General features: G+C 45.1%; 2 protein-coding genes across 2 annotated transcripts in view; one reads left to right on the top strand and one right to left on the bottom strand.

The window, feature by feature from the left end:
• LOC144888308 (uncharacterized) overlaps window positions 1-14,820 on the bottom strand; it is a 151,483-nt gene extending 136,663 nt beyond the window's left edge. The window contains exon 1 of the mRNA XM_078765968.1: window positions 14,580-14,820. The gene's annotated coding sequence lies outside the window, so the exon portion shown is untranslated. The remainder of the gene's footprint in view (window positions 1-14,579) is intronic.
• Window positions 1-23,764, top strand: part of LOC144889646 (uncharacterized) — a 54,954-nt gene that overhangs the window by 28,925 nt on the left and 2,265 nt on the right. Inside the window, exon 4 of the mRNA XM_078770675.1 lies at window positions 23,601-23,741. Coding sequence (XP_078626801.1) covers window positions 23,601-23,741 — 141 coding nt within the window. The remainder of the gene's footprint in view (window positions 1-23,600; window positions 23,742-23,764) is intronic.

The following is a 23,764-nucleotide window of genomic DNA, read 5'->3' as shown; positions in this document are numbered from 1 at the left end:
ATATTTACCTCAGCGCATTTCAGCACACGGAATCAACGGAATCAGAGCAGGTGGGCGCTGATTCGCTCAGAGCGATCACGTGATGACGCTATGACCGCTATGACGCTATGAAAAAAAAAATCACTATGAAACGCTATGACACTATGAACGATATGACGCTATGAACGCTATGACGCTTTGAAAAAAAAAATCGCTATTACGCTATGAAACGCTATGAAACGCTATGAAACGCTATGAAACGCGATGACGCTATGACGCTATGAAAAAAAAATCGCTCGCTTTGCCAAGGGGCTCGCTCCCCCCCCCCCCCCGTTCCCCTCCCATCTCCCGCCCGGCAATGCCGGGTACTTCTGCTAGTCTCTTATATTCTCTTATCCACCATCTCTTATCTTTCTTATCCACCATCTATTATGTTCTCTTGTTCACCATCTCTTATCTTCTCTTATCCACCATCTCTTGTCTTCTCTTATCCACCATCTCTTATCTTCTCTTATCCACCATCTATTATCTTCTCTTATCCACCATCTCTTATCTTCTCTTATCCACCATCTCTTATCTTCTCTTATCCACCATCTCTTATCTTCTCTTATCCACCATCTATTATCTTCTCTTATCCACCATCTCTTATCTTCTCTTATCCACCATCTATTATCTTCTCTTATCCACCATCTATTATCTTCTCTTATCCACCATCTATTATCTTCTCTTATCCACCATCTATTATCTTCTCTTATCCACCATCTATTATCTTCTCTTATCCACCATCTCTTGTCTTCTCTTATCCACCATCTCTTGTCTTCTCTAATCGACCATCTCTTATCTTCTCTTATCCACCATCTCTTATCTTCTCTCATCCACCATCTCTTATCTTCTCTTATCCACCATCTATTGTCTTCTCTTATCCACCATCTCTCATCTTCTCTTATCCACCATCTCTTATCTTCTCTTATCCACCATCTCTTATCTTCTCTTATCCACCATCTCTTATCTTCTCTTATCCACCATCTCTTATCTTCTCTTATCCACCATCATTTGTCTTCTCTTATCCACCATCTTTTATCTTCTCTTATCCACCATCTCTTTTCTTCTCTTATCCACCATCTCTTATCTTCTCTTATCCACCATCTCTTGTCTTCTCTTATCCACCCTCTCTTGTCTTCTCTTATCCACCATCTATAATTATCTTCTCTTATCCACCATCTCTTATATTCTCTTATCCACCATCTCTTATCTTCTCTTATCCACTATCTCTTATCTTCTCTTATCCACCATCTGTTATCTTCTCTTATCCACCATCTGTTATCTTCTCTTATCCACCATCTTTTATCTTCTCTTATCCACCATCTATTATCTTCTCTTATCCACCATCTCATGTATTCTCTTATCCACCATCTCTTGTATTCTCTTATCCACCATATTTTATCTTCTCTTATCCACCATCTAGTATCTTCTCTTATCCACCATTTATTATCTTCTCTTTTCCACCATCTCTTATCTTCTCTTATCCATAATCTTTTATCTTCTCTAATCCACCATCTATTATCTTCTCTTATCCACCATCTGTTATCTTCTCTTATCCACCATCTCTTATCTTCTCTTATCCACCATCTGTTATCTTCTCTTATCCACCATCTATTATCTTCTCTTATCCACCATCTATTATCTTCTCTTATCCACCATCTGTTATCTTCTCTTATCCACCATCTATTATCTTCTCTTATCCACCATCTCTTGTATTCTCTTTTCCACTATCTCTTATCCTCTTATCCACCATTCTTATCCACCTTGTCTTATCTTCTCTTATCCACCATCTATTATTTTCTCTTATCCACCATCTCTTATCTTCTCTTATCCACCATCTCTTATCTTCTCTTATCCACCATCTCTTATCTTCTCTTATCCACCATCTATTATCTTCTCTTATCCACCATCTCTTATCTTCTCTTATCCACCATCTCTTATCTTCTCTTATCCACCATCTCTTATCTTTTCTGATCCACCATCTCTTATCTTCTCTTATCCACCATCTCTTATCTTCTCTTATCCACCATCTATTATCTTCTCTCATCCATCATCTCTTATCTTCTCTTATCCACCATCTATTATCTTCTCTTATCCACCATCTATTATCTTCTCTTATCCACCATCTCTTGTCTTCTCTTATCCACCATCTCTTGTCTTCTCTTATCCGCCATCTCTTATCTTCTCTTATCCACCATCTATTATCTTCTCTTATCCACCATCTATTATCTTCTCTTATCCACCATCTCTTGTCTTCTCTTATCCACCATCTCTTGTCTTCTCTTATCCGCCATCTATTATCTTCTCTTATCCACCATCCTCCTGTCTTCTCTTATCCACCATCTCTTATTTCCTCTTATCCACCATCTCTTATTTCCTCTTATCCACCATCTCTTATCTTCTCTTATCCACCATCTCTTATCTTCTCTTATCCACCATCTATTATCTTCTCTTATCCACCATCTCTTATCTTCTCTTATCCACCATCTCTTATCTTCTCTTATCCACCATCTCTTATCTTCTCTTATCCACCATCTATTATCTTCTCTTATCCACCATCTCTTATCTTCTATTATCCACCATCTATTATCTTCTCTTATCCACCATCTCTTATCTTCTCTTATCCACCATCTCTTATCTTCTCTTATCCACCATCTCTTATCTTCTATTATCCACCATCTATTATCTTCTCTTATCCACCATCTCTTATCTTCTCTTATCCACCATCTCTTATCTTCTCTTATCCACCATCTCTTATCTTCTCTTATCCACCATCTCTTATCTTCTCTTATCCACCATCTCTTATCTTCTCTTATCCACCATCTATTATCTTCTCTTATCCACCATCTCTTATATTCTCTTATTCACCATCTCTTGTCTTCTCTTATCCACCATCTCTTATATTCTCTTATCCAACATCTCTTATCTTCTCTTATCCACCATCTCTTATCTTCTCTTATCCACCATCTCTTATCTTCTCTTATCCACCATCTCTTATCTTCTCTTATCCACCATCTCTTATCTTCTCTTATCCACCATCTCTTATCTTCTCTTATCCACCATCTCTTATCTTCTCTTATCCACCATCTCTTATCTTCTCTTATCCACCATCTCTTATCTTCTCTTATCCACCATCTATTATCTTCTCTCATCCACCATCTCTTGTCTTCTCTTATCCACCATCTCTTGTCTTCTCTTATCCACCATCTCTTGTCTTCTCTTATCCACCATCTCTTGTCTTCTCTTATCCACCATCTCTTATCTTCTATTATCCACCATCTGTTGTCTTCTCTCATCCACCATCTTTTATCTTTTCTTATCCACCATCTGTTATCTTCTGTTATCCACCATCTATTATCTTCTCTTATCCACCATCTATATATATAAAACACAGTGTGTGTGTGTGTGTGTGTGTGTGTGTGTGTGTGTGTGTGTGTGTGTGTGTGTGTGTGTGTGTGTGTGTGTGTGTGTGTGTGTGTGTGTGTGTGTGTGTGATGTTACCGGTAGACTCCAAAACGGAGAGGTTTACGTGCTTGATATTTGGCATAGACATGGCCATTGAGCCTGGGACGAACATGGCCGAACTCAAAATATTTGACGATCCATATTTTTACCTTCGCAAAAGCGGAAGGTTATGTTTTGATCGCTGTGTATTTATTTGTATGTCTGTGTGTGTGTGTGTGTGTGTGTATGTTATTCGCATAACTCAAAAAGTATTCAACCGAATTGCATGAAATTTGGTGGGATGATTGGTTATTATACGGGACACATTTGGTTAGATTTTGGGAGCAATCGGGTCAAAGGTCAAGGTCACGAAAAGGTCAAAATCGTATTTTTATTTGTCATAACTCGGTCAATTCTTATCCGATTTGCATGAAATCAGCACCAAACTGTTCACTGTTCTGTTCCCTACACTGCCATGCCAAGTACAGAACAGTAGCTGCGGCGAAAGTATGCGCTCTACCGAGTGCCCGTTCTAGTTTATTCATATTTACCTCAGCGCATTTCAGCACACGGAATCAACGGAATCAGAGCAGGTGGGCGCTGATTCGCTCAGAGCGATCATGGGATGACGCTATGACGCTATGAAAAAAAAAATCACTATGAAACACTACGAACGATATGACGCTATGAACGCTAATGACGCTTTGAAAAAAAAAATCGCTATTACGCTATGAAACGCTATGACGCTATGACGCTATTAAAAAAAAATCACTCGCTTTGCCAAGGGGCTCGCTCCCCCCCCTGTTCCCCTCCCATCCCCCACCCGGCAATGCCGGGTACTTCTGCTAGTCTCTTATATTCTCTTATCCACCATCTCTTATCTTTCTTATCCACCATCTATTATGTTCTCTTGTTCACCATCTCTTATCTTCTCTTATCCACCATCTCTTGTCTTCTCTTATCCACCATCTCTTGTCTTTCTTATCCACCATCTATTATGTTCTCTTGTTCACCATCTCTTATCTTCTCTTATCCATGGATGGGCTTAACTCTTATCTTCTCTTATCCACTATCTCTTGTCTTCTCTTATCCACCATCTCTTGTCTTCTCTTATCCACCATCTCTTGTCTTTCTTATCCACCATCTATTATGTTCTCTTGTTCACCATCTCTTATCTTCTCTTATCCATGGATGGGCTTAACTCTTATCTTCTCTTATCCACCATCTCTTATCTTCTCTTATCCACCATCTATTATCTTCTCTTATCCACCATCTCTTATCTTCTCTTATCCACCATCTCTTATCTTCTCTTATCCACCATCTATTATCTTCTCTTATCCACCATCTATTATCTTCTCTTATCCACCATCTATTATCTTCTCTTATCCACCATCTCTTATCTTCTCTTATCCACCATCTCTTATCTTCTCTTATCCACCATCTATTATCTTCTCTTATCCACCATCTATTATCTTCTCTTATCCACCATCTTTATCTTCTCTTATCCACCATCTCTTATCTTCTCTTATCCACCATCTATTATCTTCTCTTATCCACCATCTCTTGTCCTCTCTTATCCACCATCTCTTGTCTTCTCTAATCCACCATCTCTTATCTTCTCTTATCCACCATCTCTTATCTTCTCTTATCCACCATCTCTCATCTTCTCTTATCCACCATCTCTCATCTTCTCTTATCCACCATCTCTCATCTTCTCTTATCCACCATCTCTTATCTTCTCTTATCCACCATCTCTTGTCTTCTCTTATCCACCATCTTTTATCTTCTCTTATCCACCATCTCTTTTCTTCTCTTATCCACCATCTCTTATCTTCTCTTATCCACCATCTCTTGTCTTCTCTTATCCACCCTCTCTTGTCTTCTCTTATCCACCATCTCTTGTCTTCTCTTATCCACCATCTCTTATCTTCTCTTATCCACCATCTCTTATCTTCTCTTATCCACCATCTCTTATCTTCTCTTATCCACCATCTATTATCTTCTCTTATCCACCATCTCTTATCTTCTCTTATCCACCATCTCTTATCTTCTCTTATCCACCATCTATTATCTTCTCTTATCCACCATCTCTTATCTTATCTTATCCACCATCTCTTATATTCTCTTATCCACCATCTCTTATCTTCTCTTATCCACCATCTCTTATATTTCTCTTATCCACCATCTCTTATCTTCTCTTATCCACCATCTCTTATCTTCTCTTATCCACCATCTCTTTTCTGCTCTTATCCACCATCTCTTGTCTTCTCTTATCCACCATCTCTTGTCTTCTCTTATCCACCATCTCTTGCCTTCTCTTATCCACCATCTCTTGTCTTCTCTTATCCACCATCTTGGATAAGCTTCTTGGATAAGCATCTTGGATATCCACCATATGATGCTCCCCCTCTTTCTTCATTAACGGTATGGACCTCAAACATCCGGGGCCTTCGCTCAAACCTGACTGATCTCTCCATGCAGGTTGCTTCTGACAATCCAGACTTGATCTGCTTAACAGAAACTTTCCTCCTTCAAGATGTCTCTGATTCCTTAATATCTCTTCCTGGTTACTCCCTCCTCCGGTATTATAGACCTGAGCCTCGTCCTGGTGGTGGGGTTGCTATCTTTTTCAAAAACTCTCTTCCTCACTCCCCTTGCACAGCCCTCTCTCCACCTCACCCCCAGGAGTACCTCTGGCTACGGCTTCCTCTCCGCTCCCACCTTTTGTTCATATGTGTTCTGTACTGTCCTCCAAACAGTGATGACTCCATTTACATTTCACTGTCTGACAACATGGACCAACTTTATCCACTCATCCCAACTCTCTCTTCCTCATATGTGGTGACTTCAACTGTCATCATGCCAGCTAGCTGGGTGTGGGTTCATTTTTCACCAGCAATGGCACCTCAGCAAAGGACTTCTGCGACTCACTGGGATTGACACAATCTGTCAATTTCCCGACCCGGATCTCAGCCAATGGTGTATCTTCTCTTCTAGACTTGGTTATTGCAAACTTCCCTGCCAATGTCTGCTGCTCTTCTTCTGCCCCAATCGGTTCTTCTGATCATGTGCTTGTAAAAGTAGACATCTCTCTGGCCATTCTCAGAGAGCCTCCTCAGCCTCGCCGAGTCTGGCATTTCACTCAGGCCGTTCAAGCAGCCATCCATCATCTGGACTGGTCTCCCATCTCCACTGCCTCTGACATCAATTCTTCCTGGGAATTCTTTCAAAGCAAACTGCTCTCTCTCTCATGCACAGATTTATCCCATCTCGTCTTCAGTTGGCTTACCCTTCCTCCCGTCCATGCTACACTGAATCTTGTGCTGAGGCAGTTGCCCTGAAACAACTTGCCTTTGCCTCTTGGAAGGCTCGTCCAACTGAAGGCAATCTCAGTTCCTTCCACCAAGCTCGGAACAAGTGTGTGTCTCCCCTCAGGAGTGCCAGGAAGCACTATCTCTCCACACTCAAGAACGAACTCTCAAACCTGTCTCCTTCCTCCAAATCCTCATGGCAACTGGTCAAATCCGTTTCTGGTGTTTGTTCCCCCTCCATCCCCTCCCTTACCTCAAATGGCTACACAGGTGACACCGCACGTGACAAAGCCGAATGCCTCAACTCTGTGTTTGCCTCAAAATCTTGTGTCCCAAACCCATCTCTCTCTGTTCCCACCTAACCCAGTCGAACCCAACTGCTCCTGGACTCTGTGTCCTTCTCTCCTGACAAGGTGGAGGAGTTTTTGTCAAACATCGACTCTAATTCTGCAACTGGACCAGACGGCATCAGCCCACGGGTCCTAAAATCCTGCTCTGCCGCTCGATCTCACCCTCTCTCTGTTCTTTTCACCCTCTCTTTTGCTCAAGGTCATCTGCCAGCATCCTGGAAATCAGCAAACATTACCGCTTCACACAAAAAGGTGCAAAAACAGATCCTTGCAACTACAGACCAATGAGCCTGCTCCCAATTATCAGCAAAGTCATGGAATCCATCATTGATTCGGATATCAAATCCTTCCTCTTCTCCAATGGCTTGATCTCCAATCATCAATTTGGATTCCGACCAGGTCATTCTACTCTGGACATGCTGCTTCTGCTGTCTCAATGGATGGAAGTCCTCAATGCCAAACAGGAAATCAGAGCCGTCTCCCTTGACATATCACGTGCCTTCCATACGGTCTGGCACCCAGCTCTGCTCACCAAACACTCCTCCTATGGTATCCATGGTAAATCTCCATGCATGGCTTGCGGACATCTTCTCTGGTCGTAGACAACGTGTGGCCCTGAATGGATTTCTCTCATCTCCCCTTCCTGTTCAGGCTGGAGTTCCCCAAGGCACTGCCTTGGCAAGACAGGGTTCTGGGCCCTGTGCTTTTTCTGGTCTTTATCAACGATCTTTCCGACTCTCTGGAAAATCCTCTCTATCTCTTTGCTGATGACTCCACTCTCTGCCGCTCCATTCCTCTTCCCTCAGATCGGCAGTCTGCAGCCTTCTCACTCTCTGAAGACCTGGACAAAATCACAGACTGGTCAAACAAGTGGAACATGTCTTTCAATCCTGACAAATCTCACACTCTTACTATGTCTCCGAAAAGTCGACTGGACAACCCTCCCATCTACTTTCTCAACAATCCTCTCCAATAAGTTCTGTCGCTCAAGCTTTTGGGTCTCACTATCTGCCATGATCTTTCTTGGGACAAACACATTTCCAAGCTTCCCTCCAAAGCCAGTCGCCGACTGGGCATCCTCCGTCGTGCGAAGTCCTTCCTCGGCACACCTGAGCTCCTCACAGCATGCAAGGCTTTCATCCGCAGCTCAATGGAATGCTGTTCTCCCCTATGGGCCGGTGCTCCTGCCTCACACCTAGCTCGGCTTTACGCTGTTGAAACCAAAGCTTTTTTTTTTTTCTTTTTTTTTTTTGTTGTATACAAGATCGAGGCTCGTGAAAGAGCTAACATTAATCACACAAAAAGTCAAACCGACACAAAAAACACAAAAAACAAGGGGAGCGGCAGGCAAGATGGGGAGAGAGGGGGAAGGACACAAACACAACATTTGAGAGCAGGGACATCGGGAGGACTTGCATAAAAACATATGAACATATGTTCATATGTTCATATAAAACATATGGAGGTATAAAACATATGAACACTGCAAGGACTCTGGGGTGAATTACCGGGGGTAGAAAAGATCAAGGTTTTGGATGAGGGAAGATAAGAGATGGTGGTGAACAGCTGTTTTAAAGATCTGGAGGGAGGAGTGGGATTGAAGAGAGTGGGGGAGTTTGTTCCAGAGGTGGGAGAAAAGGGGAATGAAAGAGTGAAGGTGAGCAGAGAGCCTAGATTTTGGCAGTTTAACCATAAGAGGGTTGCAGGCAGATCTTGTGCGACCTGTAGGAATATTTGCGGGACAGAGCCCAGAGAGAGCTGGGGGGGGGCAAGGCCGGAGAGGAGTCGGTAGAAGACAGAAAGACCACCAACCTGCCTGTGGTGAGTGAGTGAAAGGCCCAAGGAGTTGACTTCATCGCAGGAGATTCCAATGATTCTGAAAGCTTTGGCCTCAACAGCGTGAAGCCGAGCTAGGTGTGAGGCAGGAGCACCAGCCAAGAGGGGGGAACAGTATTCAATTGAGCTGCAGATGAAAGCCTTGTATGTGGTGAGGAGCTCAGGTGTGCCAAGGAAGGACTTCGCACGACGGAGGATGCCCAGTCGGCGACTGGCTTTGGAGGCCAGCTTGGAAATATGGCTTTCCCAAGAAAGATCATGGCAGATAGTGAGACCCAAAAGCTTGAGTGACAGAACTTCTTGGAGAGGATTATTCAGAAAGTAGATGGGAGGGTTGTCCAGTCGGTCTTTTCGGAGAGACATCGTAAGAGTGTGAGATTTGTCAGGATTGAAAGACATGTTCCACTTGTTTGCCCAGTCTGTGATTTTGTCCAGATTGAGGACATGTGCAGATTGGAAAATAACATGAAAGAAATGAAAAGTGAAATGAAAAACAAAATGGAGTCCCAGGGGAATGAATGTAGGGAAGGAATGAAGGGAATGAGTGATCGATTGGAGGGGCAAATTAAAGGAAAAATTGAGGGACTGATTAACAAAATGGATGCCTGGTCGAGTATATTGAAGGAAGGACGAACGAATTGTGCCGTTGGGGCACAGGAGAAGCCAAAGGTGGCAGAAATTCATTCAGAAAGGGGGGGGGAGGGGGGGAAGGCAAATTTGGAATTGCACCGGGAATGGCAATTGAAATAAATGGGGAAGTGGAGGGTAAAGATGGAACCTCCCTGATGAAATGAAAGAGGAAAGTGATGCTGGTAGTGAAAGATTGGATGCACGGATTAAAGAAACAAAAACCCTATGTGGAATGAACGAACGAATGAGTGAACAGGGAAATGAAATGAGGGAAGTGAATGAACATTTGGAGGTAAATGGGACATGTTTGATACCTGGTGGCCTGGAGGTTTATCAGGACTGGGTGGATGCCCCAACACCTCAACCAGGGGATGAATTTGGAATGGTGCAGCAACAGGGCGGTGGTGCAGAGCGAGAGGGGGTAACATTAATGAGAGTCCGTGTAAGGGAGCCGGACCGGGTTTTTATTGGGGATATTGGGGAAGACCTGTCAGAGCCAGAATTGATGGGGGATGATGATGATGATGATGAGGATGATTTGATCCAGCGGCTGGAGACTTGGGACAGTCCCATGGATGACAAGGTTGACCGGGCCCAAAGGAGCCTGGTGATGAGGTGAGTTGGTCCGAGGAGGTGGTTGAGGTGACCAAGGGGACCCTCACCATGCACTACGATTTGATAACTGAGGCTCCGAAATTGAATGACCAGTTGGGGGGAGTGTGTTGGCTCCGGGCTGGATTTGGATCTTGGAGGATCGGGAGATCGAGCCTCAGGAGATTTGGTCCCCGTAGGGAATTTTGACCAGCTGCAAGGAGGGGTAGAACAACCTGAAGAAGTTGTTACCTGCAGCTGTGGTTTGGGATGACAAATCAAAATTTTTAAAAGGAAATTTAAAATAAAATAAAAATGGGAGGTTGATGTGGAGCAGCCTTGGTTGGAGTTGGTCCCCGGGCTGCAGGATTTGGACATGGGGAGGTCAATGGTGATGGCCTTGGGCAAAAGTTGCCCCTTTCGAAATTTGGTGATGCCAGCTAGCTGGGGGGGCTGTGCTGGCGAGATTTGGACGTGGGGTCCAGCCATGGGTGGCATGGGTCAACCTGGGCCCCACGGGGGGTCTGGTGGTGTCCCTTGTCCGTCGGGGTGCTGTCCAAGCTGGTGGCTCGGGCCGGCAGGGTCACTGGACCCTGGTGGGGGTTAAGACCTCAAAGGGGGTCCAAGGTGGTTTCTCAAGCCTGGCATGGCATTTATATTGAGGACCACTAGGGGGAGGTGTTGTGGGTCATGCTTTGGTGGTGGCACTGCGGATGGCAAACTTGGGCCTGATGTGGTGACCACCCGGGCATGCGGCCTGACACCCTCTACCTGAGACTTTGGGACAGCCAGCATGTGGAGACCTGACATGCTGTGTTGGTCTATGGACGCGGGTCAAACCGAATGGACAAGGATGGAGATAGCCCACCGGACAACCATTGGGGCATCTGTGGAACGTGATGGTGTGAGAGTGACCTTCCACAGATGTTCCATCATGATTTATGGACTCTCGGGTTGGGAAGAGAGCCATGGGGTTTATGGATCGGGAACGTGTAACGAACCAAGCATATGGGCCATGCTCGGCTGGCATGTGTATGGCAAAGCATGTTTCTTTGGTGAGTTAGTGAATGTGAAAAATGTTTGGCATGGGTAATCTGTAGGTTAAATGTAAAATTAAGGGTGAATTTTGTGAAGAGAAATGGTGGACACTGTACAGTGACGTCATTATTGATCCAGGTGTGTTAGACCAAAGTGTTGGAGGCTGTGATAAAATTAATAGGGTAGCAGGACACAGCCTTCAACTGGTTGCGGTGCGACTGTGCCAATATTGGGGACGCGGGATCATGGGGATGTAGTTGTGTAGCCTGAGGGTCAACGTGGTGCTGTGCGTGTCCTAGGTGTGTGGACCATGTCGTCTGGGTGGGTCTCCTGGTGGAGCATGCCTGTCGACTGGACCTTGGTGTGGGTGAGCACTGGGGGGCTGCGGTTCTGTGGAATGGGGGACGAGAGGGCGGCATAGGTGACGTGAGGGGAATGCCACGCACTGCGACCGTCTCCCCCAGGGCCGAGGTTGTGTGTGCGGTAGTGTGTGTTGTGGCAGCAGGTGCTCACCACATTGGCCAGCTGGGGCTGGTGCAGCCATGTTCCATGCAGGGGGGCCAAAGGATGGATGGTGGGTCGCACCCTTATGGACACTCATGGGCCATGTTGGCGTTTTGACTGCTCACCTTGACCTGATGACCCTTGCACGGTAGAGCTGCAGAGCTGTCGTGGTCACAGGTAGTTCTGTAGTGATGATCACTGTTGGATGCGGATCCACATACCTGCCAGTGTAGTGGGGACAAAAGAGAAATTTGGAGAAATTTGATTGGCCCACTGATAAATTTTGGGATTTTGTGGGTGGATTGCACTTTGGACCTGACCAACCGGAAATTGCCTGCACTTGAGGTGAGTGTTTGGATGCGTACTGTCCCAGGCTTCAGGACTTGCCATGGAAATTGGGGACATGTAGTTTGGAGTTGGGAGGCGGGTGAGAGTGATGACATGGCCGGTGCGGGGATGGAATGGGGGCCACACAGTGTCTTGTGGGTGGCGTATGTTTTTGTGTTGTGGTTATGTGTTTTTATGTGGTATGTGGTCGTGAGGTTGGAAGAAATGAATGAGTGGTTATTGGAGACAATGAGTGGTGATTATGGTGCTTTTGGAAATGTGGTTAAATGTGAACTGGGGGATTTCACATGTGGCAGGCCATGGCAACTTTTTGTAACATCTTTTACACCATCTTTGGAATTGTGCTGATAGGCCAAGAGTAATAGTGTATATCGGCCCAAACCTGGAAAAAATTTATAACAAGCTGAAAATTTCAGGAAAGATGCCAGTGGGTATGATAAATAACATATAAAAAGTCCCCGAAAATCCTCCTTGTGGTTTTCAAAATGGCCGCCATTTTGTTTTTTATCATATCTTAACAAGTAGACATGGTATAAATGCAAACAAAGTGTCGAAACATAGGTTTTCAAATACAAGCAAGCCTATAAAATCATTAATTACATGATTAAAACACTCAAAATATCCAAAATCAAGATTGCGGCCAGTATGACCCCAAATATGGCCACCGTTCTCTATTTTATCATATCTTAGCAACCAGATATGGTAGAAATGCAAATAAAGTGTCTAAATATAAGTTTTCAAACACAGGCAATCCATTTAAATCATTAAGTATATGACTAAAACATTTAAAATATCCAAAACCAAGATGGCGGCCAATATGTCTGTAAATATGGCCGCTGTTCTCAATTTCATATCTTAGCAGCCACTTGTGATAGAAATGCATCTCGGTTTGAAGACCCAAGCAATCTCATGAAATTATTAATTATATGTTTTAAAAACCCCAAATCCCCCCAACCAAGGTTCTACTTTTATTTGTCATTTCAGATAATGGATGTGCCTTGTATAATATGCAAAGAGAAGCTGGGTTTGACTGACGTTGCAACAGTTGGCGATAAGGGCCGCAAAACACTTGTTTTAGCAAGCTTCAAGTGAGAAGATGGGCTTAATGAAGTACTGAAGAAAACATCACCACTGAGACTTCATGTTGCATGCCGCAAGAACTATACCCGTCAAAGCAAAATAACTGCTGAAAAGAGGAAATCAGCTGCTACTCTGATACAAGATGAAGAAACACCACAACTGCGATCAGGTGTTTCTACATTTGACACCAAACGTGACTGTATGTTCTGTTCAGAAGTTATAGCTGTTGACTATAAAATAGCGACCAAACGCAGGAAAGTTGTTAGCAACGTTGAAACCCTACAATTCCAGGAAACTGTCTTGAATCATGCCACAAATAGACAAGATGATTGGGGTAATGTGGTTGCAGATCGCATACGACACGCCTTTGATCTAGTGGCAGCTGAGGCAAAATATCACCGTATTTGTGCCTCAGCATTCCTCGGAGATAAACATGAAAAATCCGTTGGCAGGCCAAATGATAAAGTAAAGGATGAAGCTTTCAAGCAGCTTTGTGAATTTCTCGATGAGAATGACGAATGTCAGTATTCTGTCACAGAGCTTTTAGAATACATGGACCCTTTCTTATATGGTCAAGAAGGATATTCAATGAAGCATCTCAAGATAAAGCTGCAGGAACATTATGGTGATGATATCACAATAACAAGCATCACTGGGAAATAAAGCATCGTTAGTTTTCGTGACTCCACACACAAGATTCTCCGTGAAAAGTGGATTACTGATAAGGTAATTGATGTGGCCACTAAATCCGAACGGATCATTGAGATGGCTGCCTCAATCATACTTAACAATATCCGTTTGAGAGTATATGACTGTGATGAATACTGTACCATGGAGGAAACTGATAATGGAGCTACCTTGATACCAAATTCTCTCAAGCAATTCATGCACAATTTGGTGGAACGGAAGGGTAAAAGGCCCACGGTTACCAATAGAAGATGTACTGTCATAGCACATTCCATAATTTCAGCATGCAGCTTTGCCACCAACAGCCTTTGCCAATACTTTGCCACCAACAGATTGGGGATGGAGGTTACAGGATAATACCCTCGCACCAGTGGAAACTGACCTCCCTGTTGCCCCTGACACTTTGCTCAACATGGTTTCATGCGGGTGCAAAGTTGATGGATGTGTTGGTACTAGGGCATGCCCGTACTATATATAAGCTAGGACGTGCCCGTACGTGGGTGCCCGTTCCTTGCCAAAAAAAATAAAAAATAAAATTTGTGTAGGGGTGTGTGTGTGTAAACATCCTAGGGCGTGCCCGTACGTGGGTGCAAAAAAACATGCGTGCAAACAACACAACAAAAAAAAACTTTGAAACCACGTGGCAGTAACGACCACAGAACCCCCCCCCCCCCCCCTCTATTTACATGAATGGTTTGGTCCATTCGCAACGACCACAGAACCCCCCCCCTCTATTTACATGCAATGGTTTGGTCCAAAGCGAACGGCTTGCAGTGTTTGGTAAAGAAATCGCCATAGCTCGGTAACTACTTCTCCGATTAATATGAAACCTTGAAAAGGCACATCCTCGGGTCCCCAGCAATATACCTGGCAAGTTTAAAGTATATCGGACCGGTAGTTGTCGAGAAACAGCGGTCACAGACAAACATACACACATACACACATACACACATACACACAGAGATTAATGGAATTATAGATAGATGTCATGTGGATGCAAGAAACAGGGATTGTTTTGCACTTCAATGTGCAGCAAATTTACCGGCCAATCATGCAAGAATACTACACCAACATTGTTGGATATGGATGATGAAGATACAGCACCAATACCATTGGATGAAGAGACTGAAGATGACAATGAGGATCATCCATGAAGCAACATGGTAATAAATGACTTTATGCTCAATTCATAAACTATGAAAAGAACTTAAGCTTAGAGGGTATTGAGGCTTCCCTAATTTCCTTTTATATTATACATAATTTATATGTGCCTACTCATAAAAGTAAGGTTTGATTTGGCTTGGATTTGTCAGTCACACTGACGTTCATACTGGCCGTTATCTTGATTTTTACATTTTGGGCTTTTTAATTATGTGATTAATGATTTCATTGGATTGCTTGTGTCTTCAAACCTATATTTAGACACTTTGTTTGCATTTCTATCATATGTAGTTGCTAAGATATGATAAAATAGAGAACGGTGGCCATATTTGGCACCATACTGGCCGCCATCTTGGTTTTGGATATTTTGAGTGTTTTAGTCATGTAATTAATGATTTTATAGGATTGCTTGTGTATGAAAACCTACATTTCGACACTTTGCATTTCTACCATGTCTACTTGTTAAGGTATGATAAAAAGCAAAATGGCGGCTATTTTGGTGGCCATCTTGAAAAGCACAATGAGGATTTTCTGGGACTTTTGGTATGTTTTTAAACTCATTTTTCTGGACCTTTCCTGAAATTTTCAGCTTGTTAATAAATTTTTTCCAGGTTTAACATAATTCTTGGCCTATGAGTTGTGTGAGACTTGAATGGCAGCGGGGGAGGAAGTGTGTTTTGGGGTCTTGTGGGTGGGGAAGGTGTGTGTGTCCGCAGGTATGGATCAAGCTCTGAGGAGCGATGCCTGCGGCCCCCTCTGTGGCAATTACCCCTGACAGCCAGTGGTATCTAGAAATTGGAGCTCGTCGGTGGAGGGTCTGGTTGGGCGCCGTGGGGTGAGGGAGTCCCCCGGTGACCTGTGTAGCTGCGTGGAAGCAGGAGGCCACCGAGGAACCTGGTGTGTGTGGAGACCCTCACCGGCGAGGTAACAGCGGAAAGGGGCTGTTGGGCTGTCATGGGGCCAAGAGGTAAAGGGGGGGGGGGGGCAATGAACTTGTGAGTCGGTTGACTTGTTTTTGGGACTGCGGGCACCATGGCCTGAAGCGCTCCCACCATATTTTTGTGTGGTACCTCCCCGCTGCCAAGTTGAGGAATGCACACATGTATATGACATCAATGCCATGGTCCTGCAGGGGGGGTGTAGTGAAGCAAGTGCTTTGTTGATTTTTGAAGTGCAGTAATGAGTGGTGGAATGAGAATGCGTGGTTAAGGGATTTTGTGTTGCATGAATGTGGGCGAAATCCACCGAGCCATGTCACTCACCTGTAACATCTGTGCAGGGCCCGCAGAAATTTAGGGGCACATTAGGATGGCCCCGCAGGTAAGGTTGCGTCTGGTGGCATCCACCGGGGGACGTGGTCTGTAGACTGTGGTTGTACAAATGTTATCGAGTTTTGAGAGTTTTGAATTTCTGGTTAAGGTTAAGGTTCGTGGCTAAGGTAGGATTGTTGCATGTTGTTTGTTTCCTCCCTCCGCTGGAACAAAGAAGACAAGCGTTATGCCTAGGTCCCCCGTCGGGGAAGTGATGTGAGTTGACAAAGTGGAAGACGCAGAAAACATGCTATGATATGATATTTCGCTCACAAGGTTCAGACATACATGGAGGCGGCCATCTTGGATTTTGACGTGGCGACCCAATTTTTAACAGCGTTCTTCCTTATGCCGAGATACACCCACACACCAAATTAGAAGTTGGTACTTCGCTTATTTTTCAAGATATTCATCTCACAAGGTTCAGACATACATGGCAGTGGCCATCTTGGATTTTGACATGGCGCCACAATTTTGCATTGCTTTCTTCGTGATGACGAGATACACCCACACACCAAATTAGAAGTTGGTACTTCGCTTATTTTTCAAGATATTCATCTCAAGGTTCAGACATACATTGCGGCGGCCATCTTGGATTTTGACGTGGCGACCCAATTTTAAACAGCGTTCTTCCTTGTGCCTATATACACCCACACACCAGATTAGAAGTTGGTACTTCGCTTTTTTTCAAGACATTTCGCTCACAAGGTTCAGAAATATATATGGTGGTGGCCATCTTGGATTTTGACGTGGCGACCCAATTTTCAACACCGTTCTTCCGTATGCCTAGATACACGCACACACCAGATTAGAAGTTGGTACTTCACTTATTTTTCAAGATATTCATCTCACAAGGTTCAGACATACATGGCGGCGGCCATCTTGGATTTTGACGTGGCGACCCAATTTTAAACAGCGTTCTTCCTTGTGCCTAGATACACCCACACACCAGATTAGAAGTTGGTACTTCACTTATTTTTCATGATATTCAGCTCACAAGGTTCAGACATACATGGCATCAGACATACATGGCGGTGGCCATCTTGGATTTTGACGTGGGTTGCACCCACACACCAAATTCGAATGCGGTCCTTCGCGCACACACGCATGCCTGCACGGATGGATGGACGGGCACACGGACGAAGGGGAAAACCATAGTCCCCCTTTCGCTCCGCTGTGGGACGGGGTACAAAAATGTATATACTTGCTTGGGGGGAGGCTGTGTTATGTCTGGCGGGGTAGTGATATGTCGAGCAGATAGAGCTGAGTAGGTAACATGCTTCGAGGTGTCGCGGTAAGGAATCTGACCCTGTAATGAGTTCTTCATGTGTAGGCGTTTTGTCGGGTAAGGAGTATACTTGTGAATCTACCAGGAGATCCGTGTGTTAAGTAGAGTTAGGGATTAAAGAGTAGCGCCCCTGTGTGTCCTCACCTCGTTAGCCAAACCTTTGTCCCTTTTGGCACTGGACGCCACATAGACATTCCAACAAGTCCTCAGTGCAACTCTAAATAATGCCCTCTCCCTGACATGACTTAGGAAGGAAACCAGGCCAGGACACCGCCGCATGGCCGCCACCATTTACACCTCCGACAGGCCTATCCACCTTGAGTACCACGCGCTATGACCAAGGAACAGAGAACAAGTGTTTGGGGTGGCAAGGTGGGAAGGGGCCTGAGCGAGCCAACGAGTCGGTGGAGGCCACTGATTGGGTGGCGCGCCAAGGCTGACGTCACCGCCCCGGAGTGATACGAGGCGCGGCGGGACTTTCGTGAGTGAGTTGGCCCAGTGAGATCAGCGAGCGCCGAACGCAATTGTTATGTCAGTGGAGTGAGTGAGTTGGTTGAGAGCAGTGGCACAGAGTTGGTTCAAGGGAGAGAGAGGGAGAGTTAGAAGAGAGCTCTCTTTTTGCCCTTCCTTCGTGCTTGGACGTCATTCGTTTTTCTTCATGCTTGACTCTTGGAGATTGGAGTCAGAGAGAGATTCCCAGCCCTGGCAGTTCGCATTTGACCAGTTTGGTTCGCAGTTCACGGATTGAGTTGGCAGTCCCGGTGCGACCCCGAGTTTGGAGAGTTGCAGCTTGCACAGCTTTAGTCCCGGCCGGCAGCCCGAGTGGAGCTCGCTTTCTTCGTGCAGCCCTGCGTTGGACCTTTGGAGCGAGGGACCTCGTGGTGTGCCATTGAACCGACGAGGCCTGGTGGTGCTCGAAGGCGGACGGAGAGGGCCGTGGGGCCGTGTTACACTGAAGACGACAAGAGCCAGATAAGCCCGAGCTCCGCGATTACATTTTACACGACGAGACAATTATTTTCCTTTAATCCATCCCCCGTCTGTATTTGTTGAGTCTGGTGTGCGGGATCCCGAATATAGGATTTAGTTTATTTGATTGCCATCGCGTTTCATTGTTATCGGGTCCGTCAATAAATCTTTATTTTTGTACATTTTAATTTGGTGTCGCGTGCATTAATTTCCCTGCAGCTGCCGTCGTTTCACCAAGGTAAGCTTTTGCCGCAGCCTCCATTTTCCTTCTTCCTCCCACGTGACATATAGCCGAATCCGTGTTTGGTAGTTGCCTCCGAATAAGACCGTTTAGGCCATCCACGACTCTGGTGTTAACCGGAGTTGTACGACAATATATAGTGCGGAAGCATTTTAAAAGCTGGAACACCAGACCAATTGCTGCTGTTTGAACGATATGGGTACCTGAGGAGAAGCTGCCTACCTGTTTATGCCGTGGAAGGATCACCTGCCGAGATCAATTGTGTTACCAGGGTTGGCGGTCTCAATCGGTGTCAGTAGTTGCTTAACATCCCGCCGGGCAACGAACCTATCCAAGGCGCAGCGACCTGCGGGTTCAGAGGTCGGGGAGGGTCATAGAAGACCCACTCGTGATGCACCCCAAACCCCAAACCCAAAAACACGCATCTGCAACAATATTTTCACTCTATCTGCTACTTGGGAGTCAAACAAAACGGAAAATCATTCCAAACAGGAGAATTACTGTTTGCAATGACATCATAGAGTACACAAACAACAGGCACAAATAACTAATGTAACGCGTTCGATAGAGTGATGTAATAGGCACTGTGCACCGTCAGTAAATTGCAGAAATTGTTTAAAAATGAATTTTACAATCTTTATTTTATGTAAATTGATTTAAATACTTAAACACTGTTGAACACAAATCGCCTTCTTGTTACTTCCACTAACCTCAAGTTTAGCATCACTTGGACATGTAAAATAGGGTGGTGCATAAGGGTGATGTAGAAGACTGCTTCAATAGCACTTGACATCCGGAATTTTTCTTTTTAACAATCTTTAACTTCATTATTGGTTCACCTGGAAAGAAGTTCCGGGGAGCTTATGCGGTGGCACGTCCGTCCATCCATCGTAAACACCTCTCCGCAACCGCGGGATTGTGACGAAACTTGGCATAAATTATATCTGTTGTGTTGTGACTTAGGTTTGTTCACGGCATGAAAATAAGTCGGTGGCTGAGGGGTCTATCGGGATTCAAAGTGTGTCCAGGTTTTTTTGGGGATTTTTTTTGTATACAAGATCGAGGTTCGTGAAAGAAGGGGGAAGGACATAAACGCAACATTTTGAGAGCAGGGACATCGAGAGAACTGTGGGAGGGAGAGGGCTTGGGGGAGGTGGGAGAGGTATAAAACATATGGACACTGCAAGCACTTCCAGGAAAAGAGTTGGAATATCATAAAAGTGTATCTGGGGTGAATTATCGGGGGTAGAAAAGATCAAGGTTTTGGATGGGGGAAGATAAGAGATGGTGGTGAACATCTGCTTCAAAGACCTTGAGAGGAGTGGGATTGAAGGGAGTGGGGGAGTTTGTTCCAGAGGCGGCAGAAAAGGGGAATGAAAGGGTGAAGGTGAGCAGAGAGCCGAGATTTTGGCAGTGTAACCATGAGAGGGTTGCTGGCAGATCTTGTACGACCTGTGGGAATATTTGGGGGACAGAGCACAGAGATAGCTGGGGGAGCAAGGTCGGAGAGGAGTTGTTAGAAGACAGAAAGACCACCAACCTGCCTACGGTGCGCGAGTGAGTGAAAGGCCCTCGGAGTTAGCTTCATCGCAGGAGATTCCAACGATTCTGAAAGCTTTGGATTCAACAGCGTGAAGCCGAGCTAGGGTGTGAGGCAGGAGCACCGGCCCAGAGGGGAGAACAGTATTCCATTCAGCTGTAGATGATAGCCTTGTATGTGGGGAGGAGCTCAGGTGTGCCAAGGAAGGACTTCGCACGATGGAGGATGCCCAGTCGGCGACTGGCTTTGGCCGCCAGCTTGGAAATGTGGTTTTCCCAAGAAAAATCATGGCAGAAAGTGAGACCCAAAAGCTTGAGCGACAGAACTTCTTGGAGAGGATTGTTGAGAAATTGGATGGGAGGGTTTTCCAGCCGGTCTTTTCAGAGAGACATAGTAGGAGTGTGAGATTTGTCAGGATTGAAAGACATGTTCCACTTGTTTGACCAGTCTGATTTTGTCCAGGTCTGCAGAGAGTGAGGAGGCTGCAGACTGCCGATCTGACAGATGAGGAATGGAGCGGCAGAGAGTGGAGTCATCAGCAAAGAGATAGAGAGGATTTTCCAGAGAGTCGGAGAGATCATTGATGAAGACCAGAAATAGCACAGGGCCAATAACACTACTTTGGGGAAAACCAGCCAGAGTAGGAGGGGAGATGAGAGAAATCCATTCAGGGCCACATGTTGAATTCGACCAGAGAGGACGTCCGCAAGCCATGCATGGAGATTTCCATGGATACCATAGGAGTCGAGTTTGGTGAGCAGAGCTGGGTGCCAGACCGTATCAAAGGGTCGTGATATGTCAAGGGACACAGCTCTGATTTCCTGTTTGGCATTGAGGACCTTCATCCATTATTGCAACGGCAGAAGCAACATGTCCAGGGTAGAATGACCTGGTCTGAATCCATATTGATGATCGGAGATCAAGCCATTGGAGAAGAGGAAGGATTTGATATCCGAAGCAATGATGGATTCCATGACTTTGCTGATAATTGGGAGCAGGCTGATTGGTCTGTAGTTGCAAGGGTCTGTTTTTGCACCTTTTTGTGTTCAGCGGTAATGTTTGCTGATTTCCAAGATGCTGGCAGATGACTTTGAGCAAGAGAGAGGGTGAGATAGAGCAGTAGAGCAGGATTTTAGGACCCGTGGGCTGATGCCGTCTGGTCCAGTTGCAGAATCAGAGTCGAGGTTTGACAAAAATTCTCACCTTGTCAGGAGAGAAGGACTCAGAGTCCAGGAGCAGTTGGGTTCGACTGGGTAAGGTGGGAACAGAGAGAGATGGGTTTGGGACACAAGATTTTGAGGCAAACACAGAGTTGAGGCATTCGGCTTTGTCATGTGCGGTGTCAACTGTGTAGCCATTTGAGGTAAGGGAGGGGATCGAGGGGGAACAAACACCAGAAACTGATTTGACCAGACGCCACCAGGATTTGGAGGAAGGAGACAGGTTTGAGAGTTCATTCTTGAGTGTGTAGAGATAGTGCTTCCTGGCACTCCTGAGTGTAGACACACACTTGTTCCGAGCTTGGTGGAAGAACTGAGATTGCTTTCAGTTTGATTTGCCTTCCAAGAGGCAAAGGCAAATTGTTTCAGGGCAACTGCCTCACCACAAGATTCAGTGTACCATGGACGGGAGGAACGGTACGACAACTGAAGACGAGATGGGATAGATCTGTGCATGAGAAAGAGCAGTTTGCTTTAGAAGAATTCCCAGGAAGAATTGATGTCAGAGGCAGTAGAGATGGGAGACCAGTCTAGATGATTGATGGCTGCTTGCAGACCATGCCAGTCAGCCTGAGTGAAATGCCAGACTCGTCGGCACTGAGTTTGACTCCCAAAATAGGAATTAGCTTTTTCCTCTGAATCTACACGCACTATTTTGATGAAACTTCACCACAACCTTCATCACCTATGATGTACCAATGTTTGTTCATGGCACTAAGAAAATGGACGTCTAAGGGGCTCAACAAGGTGGGGTGGTCATGTGGTTCATGCAACGGGGCATGTGGGTCCTGGTTTGACTCCCCCAAAATAGATAGATGCTTTCTTCTCTGAAACTACACACACGCTTTTGATGAAACTTGACCACAGTCTTTTCACCATCCATGCTGTACCAAAGATTGTTCACAGCATTAAAAAAAAAATCTGCCCCTTTGGGGTTGATGGGCGAGGGGGGTGGCAGGGGCCGCCCTCCAAAATAGGTATTTGCTTTCTTCTCAGAAACTACACATACTATTCCAATTAAACCTGACCACAACATTTCGTTCATGACCCATGAGGTACCGACGTTTGTTCACGGCATTTGAAAGATTGGGGTCTAAGGTAATCAATGGGGGTGGGGGGGGTGGCAAAGGGGGATAGGTTGCCCCCCAAAATATTTTTTTTTGTTTCTTTGTTTAAAGTCTTATGATTATGTTAGTATTATTGTACATGCTGTCCTGTCTTCTAGCATCCATTGAAATTGGTTAAAAATGCCAAGATACGGTTTGAAATACTGTTGCGGTTATGCAATAAAGGCAAACCCCCTATAGTTAATTGCACGACAACATGTAGCCTGCAGTAGTTATTTATGTCATATTGAATGTGAAGATTAGCCCTTTCCCATTGTGTAGTTAATCAAGACCAATATGCGTTGAAATTAGAGCAGGATGTCAAACCTTCGTGTGACTGGGAGAAGCCATTACTAATGTGCAGGAAGGCGTGGCCAGAAAGCCAGGCCCACGTGACTAATGGGCTGTGAAACCAAACCCTGAATGAAAGAGGGAAGGAGGAATGAAACCTTCCAAGAAGGAGGAAGGATTGAAGGCCAGCATGTGACCAATTTGAGCCGAATTTGGCTCAAATCGGATTCATAAGTCATGTAAGGTAACGCCGCTTCGCACACCGTGCAAATCCGGTCGGCACCCACAAGGTGTGTGAAAGTGAGGTCTCGACCGCCGTCTTCGGTCACGTGTCCAACGTGACGTGTGCACCTTCAAGGTATTCGTGATTTACCGGTATTAACCGAGGGGAATCGCGCAACAAAATTGTTGTGATGGAGTGGCATAATTAAGATAATAATTTGATAATTTGAACAACAATACCTTTAGTCAGTGCAGTATACTGCTTCATTCTACCAGGTGAGCGCCCAGGGGTATTGCGGCAATGTTTATATTTAAATTGAAGAATACATTCCATGACAACATGTTCTATGAACTCTCAAGATGGGTCTCAATCCCATTTCCCTGCAAACGACTGATGCTGATTTGTACACAGGTGATGTCCATGCTGTACATGTGGAAGGCAGACAACACAACAACGATTCATCTGTCACAGAAGATTCAAAATGTGATTCTGCAAAGGAAGGTTCAAATGATATTACCATGACAAACGGAAGTGCTTCCTGTTTTTCAACTGGTGAGTGGAAATGTAAAAAATTA

This window comes from Myxine glutinosa, chromosome 1, assembly GCF_964187855.1.
Source record: "Myxine glutinosa chromosome 1, kmMyxGlut1.1, whole genome shotgun sequence".
Classification (NCBI taxonomy): domain Eukaryota; kingdom Metazoa; phylum Chordata; class Myxini; order Myxiniformes; family Myxinidae; genus Myxine; species Myxine glutinosa.
This window is presented reverse-complemented; position numbering and strand designations above follow the sequence as displayed.